Source organism: Gossypium raimondii, chromosome 5 (genome assembly GCF_025698545.1).
Source record: "Gossypium raimondii isolate GPD5lz chromosome 5, ASM2569854v1, whole genome shotgun sequence".
Classification (NCBI taxonomy): domain Eukaryota; kingdom Viridiplantae; phylum Streptophyta; class Magnoliopsida; order Malvales; family Malvaceae; genus Gossypium; species Gossypium raimondii.
The window spans coordinates 11250925-11264803 of NC_068569.1; the positions used below are offsets into that span (position 1 = coordinate 11250925).

At 32.6% G+C, this 13879-nt stretch overlaps 2 protein-coding genes across 2 annotated transcripts; one reads left to right on the plus strand and one right to left on the minus strand.

The window, feature by feature from the left end:
* Positions 1–166: 166 nt before the first annotated feature.
* Positions 167–4452, plus strand: LOC105769737 (developmentally-regulated G-protein 2). Its single transcript, XM_012590571.2, has 12 exons — positions 167–304; positions 799–876; positions 1040–1107; positions 1503–1579; positions 1869–2049; positions 2343–2399; positions 2492–2566; positions 2789–2908; positions 3007–3177; positions 3523–3636; positions 3759–3929; positions 4088–4452. The coding sequence occupies exons 2-12, from the start codon at positions 807–809 to the stop codon at positions 4181–4183; spliced, it is 1200 nt and encodes a 399-aa protein (XP_012446025.1). The 5' UTR covers positions 167–304; positions 799–806; the 3' UTR covers positions 4184–4452.
* LOC105770883 (uncharacterized) lies at positions 3933–9932 on the minus strand. Its single transcript, XM_012592243.2, has 10 exons — positions 9671–9932; positions 9453–9574; positions 9127–9357; positions 8782–9040; positions 8402–8628; positions 5907–6156; positions 5693–5814; positions 5279–5509; positions 4931–5189; positions 3933–4783 (listed from the first exon to the last, which is right to left on the minus strand). The coding sequence occupies exons 1-10, from the start codon at positions 9915–9917 to the stop codon at positions 4548–4550; spliced, it is 2184 nt and encodes a 727-aa protein (XP_012447697.2). The 5' UTR covers positions 9918–9932; the 3' UTR covers positions 3933–4547.
* Between the last annotated feature and the right edge of the window lie 3947 nt (positions 9933–13879).

A 13879-nucleotide genomic window follows, 5' to 3' on the forward strand; every position in this document is an offset into this window, starting at 1 on the left:
TACTATTACCATAATTGGACTGAATTTTTTAAACCACTGGCTTAAGTGTTCAGCGAGTTAAACCCACATAATCACTACTGGGCTTGATACTTGCTAACTGGCGAAAACTATTTTGGCCCAAAAAGCAAATGTACTTTTCTTTAATACCAGAATTGGGCTTTCAAAATGAAGTCCATCAATTTTCATCTTTTTCATACTTCAAAGCCCTACTATTTGTCTGCTCCTACTTGATATTCTTCTTCCTTTTCTTTTTTCTCTCTTTCTTCCCCTTTCAGCTATTGAGATCGCGTTTCACTCAGTTCTGGTGAGTCATTCATTCGGCAAATTTTCTCTCTCTTTTTGTTTCCATCAGTTCTGTATGGCTCATAAACTTACTTTCGCATGCTTCAGAAAGTTGTAAATTTTCTTTTGCACTACTATTTCGATGTTTCTAATACCAACTTGCTTTTAATCGGGTATAATCAGCAATCAGCTTCTTTCCCTCTCATAATCTTTGGTTCACTGATTGAGATATGGGGAGAAAAGAAGATAAGGGAACTGAATTACTTCCAACATTCTATTGTTTCTCTCTCTTTCCCCTTCATTTTCTCATCATCCAAACAGGGTACTTCTGTTTTTGTTCCAATTTGTTCTTTTTTTTCTCTCGTGGTGTAATCGGGTTCTTGTCAAAGTTTGCTTTTTCTTTAATGTGTACTGGTTTTGGATGATTATGTTAGAATTTAGCCTTTTGACAGATTTCCTGTCCATACAAATCTATAATCACACTTCTGGGAGCTAAATCTGTGCCATTGAAATCAGGAAAAAAGATGGGGATTATTGAGAGGATTAAAGAAATCGAAGCCGAGATGGCTCGAACCCAGAAAAATAAGGCCACAGGTATATGATTGTATCTCCTTAAAATGCATATTTACTTGTATATATGAACTAAAATTTCTTTAACTTCATGTCAAACCCATTTTATTTGTTTATTTGATAATTATTGATCTTATGCAAAAAACTGAATCTGTTAACTATTATTTTATTTTTACTGAATACACAGAATACCATCTCGGTCAGCTCAAAGCAAAGATTGCTAAGCTAAGGACACAATTACTCGAGCCACCGAAAGTAGGAATATTTCTTATGTAACATGAATGGATTCTAAAATTTGTTGTTTTTATATGCATATGATCTATACGTATTTGGATTTTCTCCAATTTCTTATTTGCTACATTTTAATGTGCCTGCAAACGGTGTTACAATCAATCTTTATGTCTTTTTAATAATTCCCAAGTCTTGAATGGCCTATCAGTTTCATATCATTTTAATTATTTCACAAAGTTGTTCTTTTTTTCTTGCTTGGGTGGCTAGATATATGATATGATATATTGTAAGTGATCTAAATGATAATGTTGCTCATGGCCTGGCTGGTAACCTATTATAATTGCAGTAGTTTTTCTTTGCACTTGTCATGCTTTCTCCTTTTCTTTTTCCTTAAAGCTGCCTTTTGAATATATGGTCAGGGTTCTAGTGGAGGTGGAGACGGTTTTGAAGTTACAAAATTTGGTCATGGACGTGTTGCACTAATAGGATTTCCGAGGTACCTCTATCATTTGAATGCTTGCCCTTAATTTTTTGGATTAAGTTATTAAGAAATATTAGCAACACACGTGTTTGCAAAAGTAGAAAGCACAGTACCTTCTTTCTGCCATCCTGCTCTAGCCTACATGCTCCATCTACTTGCACAACTGTGTAGGAAAATATATCCCGGGCTTTCAGTACAAACATCCATTTGCAAGAGAATATTCTTACAGACATGCATTTATGCTCTATGTGGACATTTTTTTTTTGAAAAGGGAGCTAACTATTGCCTTGTAATGCAACTGCAGTGTGGGGAAATCTACCCTTTTGACTATGTTAACTGGAACTCATTCAGAAGCTGCATCTTATGAGTTTACAACACTTACATGCATTCCTGGTATCATACATTACAATGATACTAAGATTCAACTGCTCGATCTTCCTGGAATTATTGAAGGTGCTTCTGAAGGCAAGGGACGTGGGAGGCAGGTAAAATTTTGCAGCTTCTTGTTTTTCCTGGTGATATGTATTGTCATCTCCGGGTATGGAACCTATTGTAGCCAAATGAGGTAATTGGTAAAATTGTTGCCGAATGTTGTTTGCTTAAAAAGGGCAGTGAACCCATACATTCAGAATTCATACTAAGCAAAATGATAAGATCATATTATGTCTTTCGTTTGCTCTCTGTTCATATCTATAATTTGTTCTCTCCAATCTTATGCTTAGTTTGGTTGAGTAGTTTCTTGGAATCAAGATTTTTCACGAGCCTGCCCATTTCTCAGGTTATTGCTGTTGCCAAGTCATCGGATCTTGTGCTTATGGTTCTGGATGCCTCTAAAGTAAGTATCTATATCATAAGAGCAGTTTTCTGAATTCAAGACTTTTATGAGTTTTGTTCTCATGTGTCTGTGTATTCTACTATAAATCCCAGAGTGAGGGTCATCGCCAAATATTAACAAAGGAGCTGGAGGCTGTGGGATTGCGTTTAAACAAGAGACCGCCTCAAGTAAGTACATCAGTAACCATTGTATTTCTCGTATCATTATTACTGCATTAGGTGCATTTCTGTGTTTAAAAATATTGCATTGTTGTTTGCCTCAAGAAAAAATGAATAATTTGCACATTACGAACTGTATAACAGTAACTAGTTCAAGTTATATGAAAATTCTAATAATTTAATTTTTAATTCTGTATTACTGCTGTCTGCTTCATTTTGGGTTTCTTGCAGATATATTTCAAAAAAAAGAAAACTGGAGGCATCTCTTTCAACAGTACATTACCTTTAACTCATGTGGATGAAAAACTCTGTTATCAAATCCTACATGAATACAAAATTCACAATGCAGAGGTCTGCAGTCTTGTAACGTTTTAAACTTCAGATTTGATTTTTTCATTCTTTCAAATGGTGTTCCCTTACTTGGAGGTATTCCTATGGATTCTTTTCAGGTTCTATTTCGTGAGGATGCGACAGTGGATGATCTTATAGATGTCATTGAAGGAAACCGCAAATACATCAAATGTGTATATGTTTACAACAAGATAGATGTCATTGGTATTGATGATGTGGATAAGTTAGCCCGGCAGCCTAATTCCGTTGTAATCAGCTGCAACCTGAAGGCATGTTTTCTAACGTATTTTAAATGTTAAGGGCTTTTGGCAATAATAAATACATCGAAGCAAAGTTAAGGAGTCTGCTAATAGTTTTAAAATGATAGTATCTTCAGTGATATGAGCAGAAGACAATGACTTTTTGATATGATATGATGCTTGCTTTGTTTTCCTTCCTCATGCTTTTATGAAGTTCATTGTCCATTCCCTGTTAAAAGGACACTATAATGCTGTCTACCATACATCAAGAACACAATGCAATGCAGAATTAGTTGCAGATTAATTATTGTTTATTAGTTCCATATTTGGTGCATTTGACAAAAATGTTGACCTATATGCCTGTCGCTTGTGCAGCTGAACTTAGATAGACTACTTTCAAAGATGTGGGAAGAGATGGGCCTTGTGAGAGTATATACAAAGCCACAAGGCCAGCAACCTGATTTCAGTGATCCTGTGGTTCTATCTGCTGTATGTCACATATGTTCTAGAAATTTCAGTTACCTATAATAGTCTAATACTTTAAATTAATGCTGGAGGTTTGCCTGACTGATTTTTCTTTCTCTTACTCAATTTTTCTTGGCATGAGATAGGATAGAGGTGGCTGTTCGGTGGAAGATTTCTGCAATCACATTCATAGGAGTTTGATAAAGGATGTGAAATATGTGCTGGTCTGGGGCTCAAGTGCAAGGCATTATCCTCAACACTGTGGGCTTGGCCATTCCTTGCAGGATGAAGATGTTGTTCAGATTGTTAAGAAAAAGGTATTAGAAACTGTAAACTCATGTTCATACTAATATAATGCTGTCTGAACGGCTTCATAATAATTCCAACAATTTAAGAACTTGCTTGGCTGTGGGCATGCACCAGTGTATTTTTAATGTAAAACAAAATTGAACAATATGAATACGGATTTTTCCAGGAAAAAGAGGAAGGAGGGAGAGGCCGCTTCAAATCACATACGACAGGTCCTGCACGAATATCCGATAGAGAGAAAAAGGCTCCATTGAAGACGTAACCAAGACAAAAGATGTCGGCAGGAAGTAAGAGTTGCCCTTTTTTGTTGTATAAGTAATATTATCAACTAGTATTGTCTGGCTGATTTATTCTGTTTCCCATTTCTTCCAGCTCCCCTCATTTTTCACTTCTTAATTATATTGCCATTAAGTAGCTGTATTTTAGTACGTACTTGGATGCAAATTTTGGTCATTTACACTATAAACCAGTATTCTGAAAGAAAAAACATGGGCAGTCTTCAAAGACAAGAAGGCCTAGATTGTATACCAAGGAGATTTGTCTTGTCTTATAAATCTCATGCTAAGGCTTTATTTAGGTAAACAACAAAGTAATCATGTTGAGATGATATTGGATCAAATCAAATATCATGCTTCAAACAATGCTTTCAGATTGTAAGGTCCCGTGATATTGGGTGTTCCACTCCACATGAGCTGGGCAATCTGCTTGCAGGCCTTTTCGGTAAGATGGTCAGAGTCGAAGAACAAATAATCATTAGGGTCTGAACATAATTCATATTTTGTCACACCCCTCCTTCCCCCACAGCTAAACATTCCTCTGTATGGACCGCTTCCACAACATGCTATATTTGCCTCCTTAAAACCTTGAAAAGAAAATTCTCATCTACGTCAGAATATGCTTCATTTTACATTGTATCAATATTTGAGATTTTGTAAGATTCTATTGCTTTTCTCTTTTGATGGTTATGTAAATTCTATCAAGCACCGTAATAAAATAGCTTGATGCATACCATATTTTTCGGGATTGTTCCTTCTTTCAGCATAAGAAATATTCAAATAATGCATTGAATATTTAACTTCTACTAGTTTGGTCTCCAACTCTTCCAGGGCTTTAGGCAGAGCTGCATCGTGCAGTTTTGCGATTTCATTAACTTGTTCAAAGCAGGAACCTGTTGTATTTCCAGGTGCGAGTGCTTTCATGGATGGGACACATCCCAATGACCCCATGTTTAGAAACCCAAATTTCCTTCCTCCTTTCTTATATATTTCCTGGAACATCATCAGAATCAAATATACAGTGAGTTGGTCCATGAATCGTAGCTTCCATAACAGGGAAGGATGAACTATATGCAACTTACTTCGATAGTCTCAGTTAGATTGCCCATAACCATTGCAACATATTCTTGTTTGGAGGAGGACTGAAATACGGTGGAGTTTGAGGTTAAAAATGATATGTAATCATTGCCTCCAATGTTAATTAAGTAAACAGCTTTGGAGAAGATGACCGTGGCTTCTGCATCACCGAGTTCCTTTCTCATCAGCTTTGCCACTTTCTTGAAATAACTTAACTGAGTTTTCAAATCTATCACCTGGATTGAATTAAACCCGCAATTTGTAAAAGATAAAAGAAATCAATGTCGAACAAGAACCTCGCAAAGTGAAATAGAACAAGTTTGAGGACATCTTAGCCTGTATTAAGCTGATTTATTGTTTAAGCATTAGCAAATAGTCGGACTGAGTGCCAAAGTAAAGACTAAGAGCAGGAGCCATACAAATCCTTGATAAGTTTCGGACAAAGCGCCAGCTCCAGCTGAAGCAAAGTTGACCCCATAAGTAAATTCATGATTCCCAGGTTGGAGATATGGTGGAATGAGTGGTAAATTTGCAAACTCAGCTGCAACATAAATTAACTAGAACACTAAGGCCACACTCATAATTTCAGTAAAAAGGAAAAAAAAAAAAAGAGAGGATATATTTGTGTCATACCAATGAAGTCAGCAATTATACGACCATCAGAAAACCTCCCTGTAGGGTATTTGAAGAAAGTTTCACCATATGGATAATAATTTGCCTTAATAATTGTGTCAATGTAGTTATTGTTTCCAGGATCATACAGCGAATCCCCAAAGACAAACAAGGCGGTATGGTCTTTTTGCGGACTACGGCTGCATACGAGGTTGACAGAAGTTGCAGTGAAAATAAAGAAACACCACAACAACACTAAACGTGCCATTTTATGTCATAATAGTTATAGCTTGCATGGTATTTATATAGTTGCCTGCTCCTAATGAAAGGAGATTCAGTCTTATCCATGAGATGCTAGAAATTTCCCTATAACTTCGCCAGATAATGACCTCAACTTGCAAGAAAGAAAAGAAGGAAAAAGGGTGGGGGCGAATGAAATTCTGAAGGGACGAATGGCAACTTATTTACTTTTCAACTCAACTATTAAACATTGATAAGATTGAGAGGATTTGGTTCCTTTATTTCGTGGCAAATTCCACAGATGAAAAGATTTCTGTGGCTGTTGTAGGTCAACATTCGACTAAGTATATCTTATGCACTTAATTCAATAAATAACGATTGAGTAAAATAATAATAATAAAGTACTAGTAAGCTTATAAATAAAAATTGATAATTTTATTTAATTATAATTATACATTTTCTCTCCTCGTTATCACAGTTAAAATTTATACATTTCCTCTCCTCGTTATCACAGTAAATTAAAATAAATTAAATGTTGAAAATTTTAAGTTATAAAATTATTGGATATATTACTTAAAATTAATTACTGAATATGATTAAAATGTTTGATAAATATATTTTTAAATTATAAAATATATATCTTACATTTATCCCTAATTTTAAATTAACTTTTAATCATAAAATTTTGTAGGATAATATAATATTAAAATAAATAAAATAATTGGACTATTCTTGATAAGTAATTCTTGTATACTTATTATTTTCTACACTTTTATTAAAAAATTCTATCAAATTATTTTATTTTAAATTATCAAATATGTGCAAAAATTAAATTATTAAAATATTAATTTTAATTTATTTAATTTTTCAATGTGATTCAAACAATGCCTTAAACACTTAATTGGGATTTAAATTTAAGGCCATAAGCAATTTATATAAGACTCTTTCTCACTAGAGATAATAAAAAAAAAAGACCTAACCATCACAAAATATATCAAGTATTATATGTAATATTAATCAACTAGGGTTTATCATGTTTATTTGCCTCATTTTCCTTTTCCTTCTCCTCCCCAGTTTTTCCATTTGCTATGGAGTAGACTTGGGTGTTTTTTTATTTTTTGGGTTATAAATATCTACTGTTTTAAAAATAAAAAGTCCGGAGCTATAAATTTAAGCTAGCCTTTAAGAATTGGAATTTGATTTTGAATTTCAAAATTTCAACTTTGAATTTATGATTTATGAATCCATTATTTCTTGTTTGGGAATTAAAATATTTGAAATTCAAGATTTTAAAAAATTCAAATTCATTGTTTTGATAATTCAAATGTAGATTTGGATTTAAACTAATTCTATGCCTTAATTTTTTTTTTAAATAATTATGTAGGAGGATTTGAACATTGTTGTTTGAATCGAAGACCAACTGTGCTATCGGTCTGGAGAAAAGCATTAGACCAGTTGATCCGAGAATTGATGCAAACCGGTTGATTGGGCGATAAAATCGATTGAACCAATTTTTTTTAAAAAAAGTTCTTATTTTTTGATGATTTATTTAACAGACCCGGAAGTTACGGTCGAATTGATTGTACCAGCCAAACCAATCAAACCTATTGGACTCACAAACCGATATCTAATTAGTTCAACCACCAGTTGCACTGGGCATAAGTTTACTTAGGTGTAAATTAAAAATCAAGGGTTTAAAATTAAAATTGTGGAAATTATGATATAAATGAAATTTTTGAATATTTATACCATATTAAATTAAATATATGAAGTTTTGTCATTATTCTCAGAACTGGATCGAATCGATCAGTTAGACTAATTGGACCGGGAATCGGTCAAGGTATCAGTCTGAAATAAGGGGTTAAATTGGTTGACTCATAAATCAATTGAATCGGCCAAATCGACAGTCAAACCAGTTTGATCTTTTCTTAATATATATATATATTTTTTATTAATTTATTTCATTGAACCGATTGAATTGATGGAATCAATTGAACCGAAAATTAATGGTCTGACCAATTTGAGTTTCATTGATAATATATTATAAATAAAATTAATTATTTATTATTTGAGTTTCGAAGAAAGTGTGAAAGAAGAGAGAAAAAAAAAGAATTATTAAAATTAAATCCAAATTAATTTTTGCCCAAATCATAGTGTGCGCTGTTGGAATATGTATAAGAAGATTTTAGCTGTAGGCACTCTTTCTAAGGCTTTATTCATTTGGACTAAATAATTATGCAAAGATGATGTTGGAGGAAATCAAATGATCATAGTTGAAAGAATGCTTTTAGATTGTAAGGCCCCGTAATATTAGGTGGTCCACTCCACATCAGCTGAGCAATCTGTTTGTTGGCCTTTTCAGAAACATGGCTCGAGTCAAAGTAAAAATATTGAGTAGGGTCTGAACATAATTCGTATTCTGTCACACCCCTCCTCCCCCCACAGCTCGAAATTCCTCTGTATGGACCGCTTCCACAACATGCTTTATTTACCTCCTTGAAACCTTGTAAAACAAAATCAGTGCAAACATCTACATTAGAATATGCTTCATTTTCCTTTATTACTTGACATTGGGGTTGTGTCGCTTTTCCATAAACATCATTGATGCTTCAATGTCAAAATCATGAAACTTAAATTTAAATAGCTGGATGCATACCAAATCTTCCGGGGTTTTTCGTCAGTTCACTAAGATAAATATTCAAATGATGCATTGAGTATTTGAATTGTACTAGTTTGATCTCCATCTCTTCCAGGGCTTCAGTGAGAGCTGCGTTGTGCAGTTTTGCGAGTTCATTTACTTGTTCAAAGCAGGAACCTGCTGTATTTCCAGGTACAAGTGCTTTCAGTAATGGGATACATCCCATTGACCCAAAGTTTCGAAACCCGAATTTCCTTCCTCCTTCCATATGTATTTCCTGGAACATCATCAGAATCAAATATACAGTGGGTTCATGAATCTTAGCTTCCATAACCGGGAAGGCTTGAACTATGGGCAACTTACTTTGATAGTCTCAGTTAGATTGCCAATCACCATTCCAACATATTGTTGTTTGGAGAAGTACTGAAAGACGGTGGAGTTTGAGGTGAAAGGTAATACGTAATCATTGCTTCCAATGTTAATTAAGTAAACAGCTTTGGAGAGGAAAGCCATGGCTTCGGCATCACCTAGTTCCTGTCTCAACTGCTTTGCCACCTTCTTGAAATAACTTAGCTGGGTTTTCAAATCTATCACCTGGATTGAATTAAAGATGGAAGAAATCAATGTCGAACAACATCCTCTGAAATTGAAATACAACTTATTGTTAGCCAAACTGCCAGAGCCCTTACGAATCCTTGATTAGTTTCAGACAAAGCACCAGCTCCAGCTGAAGCAAAGTTGACCCCAGTAGTAAATTCATGATTCCCAGGTTGAAGATATGGTGGAATTAGTGGTAAATTTGCATACTCGGCTGCAACATAAATTAACCACAACACTAAGACCACACTTATAATTTCAGTAAAAAGGAAAAAGGAAAACAAAAAATTGAGATATATTTGTGTCATACCAATAAAGTCTGGAATTAAACGACCATCAGAAAACCTCCCAGTGGGGTATTTGAAGAAGGTTTCACCATATGGATAATAATTTGCCCGAGCAATCGTGTCGATGTAGTTATTATTTCCAGGATCATACACTGAATCCCCAAAGACAAACAAGGCGATATGATCTTTTTGCAGACTACGGCTGCATACAATGTTGACAGAACTTGCAGTAAAGAGAAAGAAACACAAGAACAACCTTAAACTAGCCATTTTTGTGTTATATTCTTTGCAGGTTGCATGACATTTATATAGCCGCCTGCTTCAGTCCTGTGAGATGCTAGAAATTCCTCACCGGATTAAGGCGTGGCTTGCAAGAAAAGAAAAGAAAAGAAGAAAGAGTTGCAAATTGAAATTTCAAAGCGACCAATGACACTTTTCAACTATATAACAGTGATAAGATCGAAAGGATTGTGATAGGACGAAAATTTTGGCGGCTGCATTTGGATATGTATGTCAATGTAATTATCTTTCAACTTCATTTACTTTTCACTTCAACAACTATGAAGATTGAGGAATATGTTTAACCAATTAAGTTTTTTGGCAACTGGGCTATTTTCTTCTGTAAATTATATTGTTAACCAATCGACTTTCTTTTATGAAATAATCATTTAATTTTTCATTTTTTCATTTTTTCATTTTCTGGTCACCAATTGTTGAATGATTAACGGAAAGATAATGTCATAGATTTTAAAATTGACATAATAATAAATTTAACCCTCTTTGTGTTAATTAAGCCTTAGTTTTTAAAAATTAGCATTCAACATTTACACATCACCTTAATTTATTCGATTTTTACAAAAAAAATTGATTCACAATTTGCAAATTAACATAAAAAAATATTTTTTGAATTTTTTATTAAACTAGATAATCCCAACTATGTTGTTTTTCTTATACCTCAATTGGTTGAGAATTTAATATTTGTCTATCACTATTTTTTCTCTCTCTCTCTCTCTTTTTTAAAAAAATTAATTTGAGTTGGCCACACCATTGATAAAACAAATCAAAACTTAAAAAAAATTTGAAGACGTTAGACTTAAAATTGGATTGACTAAAAATGGGGCTTAAAATTTAGAGCATATGGTAATGAGATGTGAGCGAAGTTGATCTACCTGAAAATAAACTTCCCAAATTCAGTCTTTAATTTACGAGTTTAAAACAACAAACGTATTAAGCAACATGAATAGCTTAGTAAGTACTCAAAAAATTCAGATCTTACCTATATCTTTAATTAAATAAGTATATAAACACAATTAATAAACTATACAGATTTAACTTCAAATAAAACTTATAAACACAACATGATTAATTGTCACATTTTCACTTACCTCATAGTAGACACGAACGAATAAGATGGATACACAGAATACAACATGAGATTCACGAAGCACATAAGTGCTAATAACATGGGCACTAGAGTGCTAGACGCACGAGCACTGAAGTGTAATTAATACAGGCACCGAAGTACAAGAAAACACAGAAGCGCTTAAATATTCATATAGCATGTCAACTATATTTAACAAGTTCAAATCTCGTCTACATAAACAATTCATTAACACGAATTTCACGTATACCATTCATGATATTATTGTTTCACAAATTTTCATATTTTCATAACATTTTACCACACTTAAAAATTAATGTACTATATCATAATTTCATAACCTCTTTCACTAATTTCCTTAGTTCATTACTTCACTCATTTTCTTTTCCATTTTAATCATGTATGAATATAATCGTTCATGTATATTTATATACCATTTCATGTGATTAACATAATTAAACATTAGGGATCAAGAAGATTTCTTTAGTACTTGTTCCTTGACTTAAATATGCTTCTCTCCTTTTTAGAATAATATAGAAAAAAAAATAATTACTGAAATAATATGATTTTTTTATCAAAATAATATGGACTTTGCATGGAAACCTCAAATTGACATAGTGACTTGATGATTTATTCTATCACAATCAAACATATATAGCAGCATTGTAAACCCAAATTTATAACTGGCATGTCGATTTGAGGTTCTCATGCACAATTCAATAATTAAATAGAAATTTTTCGGCACTTTCCTCATGCCTATTAGCTTTTCCTTTTTCTTTTATATATTTTTAAAATACAAATATTAAAAATAAATAAATAACAAATATAACTATAACTAAAACATCATTTTCATACTTTAAAAACAAATATAACTGTTTATCCTTTTTCGGTTGTCATGAATCGTTAAATGGTTAATAGAATGATAATATCATAACTTTTCAAATTGATATAATAATATATATAGTGTCAATTAAGTCTTAATTTTTTAAAAATTTAACCCCTAACATTTACACATTACCTTAATTTATTCTATTTTTACATGAAAATGTAATTCAATTCATAATTTGTAAATTAGGTAAAAAAACAAATATTTTTTGAAAAAATTATTAAACTAGATAATCCCCAACTTCGTTGTTTTTCATATAAGAGAATTTAATATCTCTCAAAGACAATTATCTCATTTTTTTGTTAGCTCGAGTTAACCACCATTGATAAAACAAATCAAAGCTTAGAAAAAATTGAAGTTGTTAGACTTAAAATTAGGTTGAATTAACAAAGTAGGAACTTTTTATTTTCAAGTAATTGAATTGGGCATTTTCTAAAATTTGAGTTGTTTTATTTTATCGAGACATTTGAAAGCAAGCGAATTTTCGTGGTTGCTTCTATAGATGAAACAGTGGTCATATTTTCAAGTACTATGCACTGTTCATTGCCTTATTTATCTATTTTTTGAGTTTGCAAATTTTAAAATAAAAACTTTGGGCTATTTATTTTTTATGATATTGGATGAGTCATATGAAAACTAAATGAGTTGAAGTTGAAGAATTGAAGATTGGTTACTTGCGGAACAAGTAAAATCACTTTCTATCTTTGAAAGCATTGAATTAAATCGAGACTCCTATGGAAGTAGTATCTTTTGTTGAATTTAACCTTCTTTATAAATAAGTAATTAGATTATAATTCTTATGTAAACAAAACTTAAGTAGTATATAGACTTTAATTTTGTCTAGGTTAAAAGTAAACCGAGACTTTGAGAGTTTGATAAGCACAATTTGTTCAAGTTAGGAATGTGTATGTGTGCATTATTTTTATATGCAATCAAAAAAGTCTCTTGAGTAGCAAAATTAAACTTTCGAGGGGGAAGCTTAGTGGGAGAGTGATTTAGTCTTTGTACAATTGTGAGATCGCTAAATTGGTAAGTGTTAGACCAATGTTAGGACGTAAATCATTGGTTGTACTGTGAGAAAGATAGTGGGTCATTACTCTAAGTAAAAATCCACAGACATAGGCTAAGATCGAACTACATAAACAATTTTGATGTTTTTCTTTATTGTTTTTGCACTTTTGGTTTCGTGGTTAAAACTACGGCCATAGTTCTAAGCACTATTGCAGTTACAGTTTTTGTTTTGCAAAGCAAGTACCCCATTGTTTCTACATATTTGTTGTTGTTCTTCATTTTACCATGGAGTCAAATATAAAGACGGCATGGTAAAGGGACGAAGTGAGTTCAATTCACGACTCAGTTTGAACTTCCAACTCCCCAAGTCAGTCAACTTATTTAATCCTCGGACTCGACTAAGTTTATTGTGACTCCAACTTCGAACGTTGATGGTTTCAAAAGTGCCTTTCATTTTCCTTTTAATAGTAGGGTAATTGAATGAGCGACGAGGCTTTGTATATTTATCGAAGATGATTACAACAACAACAATAACAAGAGCATCTCACATAACCTATGTCGAAAAATACAAACGCAAATATTGTGAAATTGGTTAAGAGTAAGCTAGTAAGGACTAAGTCATCTTAGTCGTTAGTTTTCAATCTAATGATGGAGAAACGAGAGTATCATGCGAAAATGTGAAAATATGATATTAAGTTTTTTGGTGTTTTTATTTTATTTTATTTACTTTTTAGGTAAAAAGGTCTCAAAGAAAAGCAAAACTATAACAAAGGACCAAATTGGTAAATATGTAAACGTTGATAGCGAATTTATTTTAGAACTAAGATTAATTGAAACAATTTTTAAATGATGTGCTAAACTTATTATTATCCTAATTTTAAAAGTTATCACGTCATCTTTTTATTAACTATTTAAGTGTTGGTGATAGTTAACTATTTAATTGTTGATGATAAA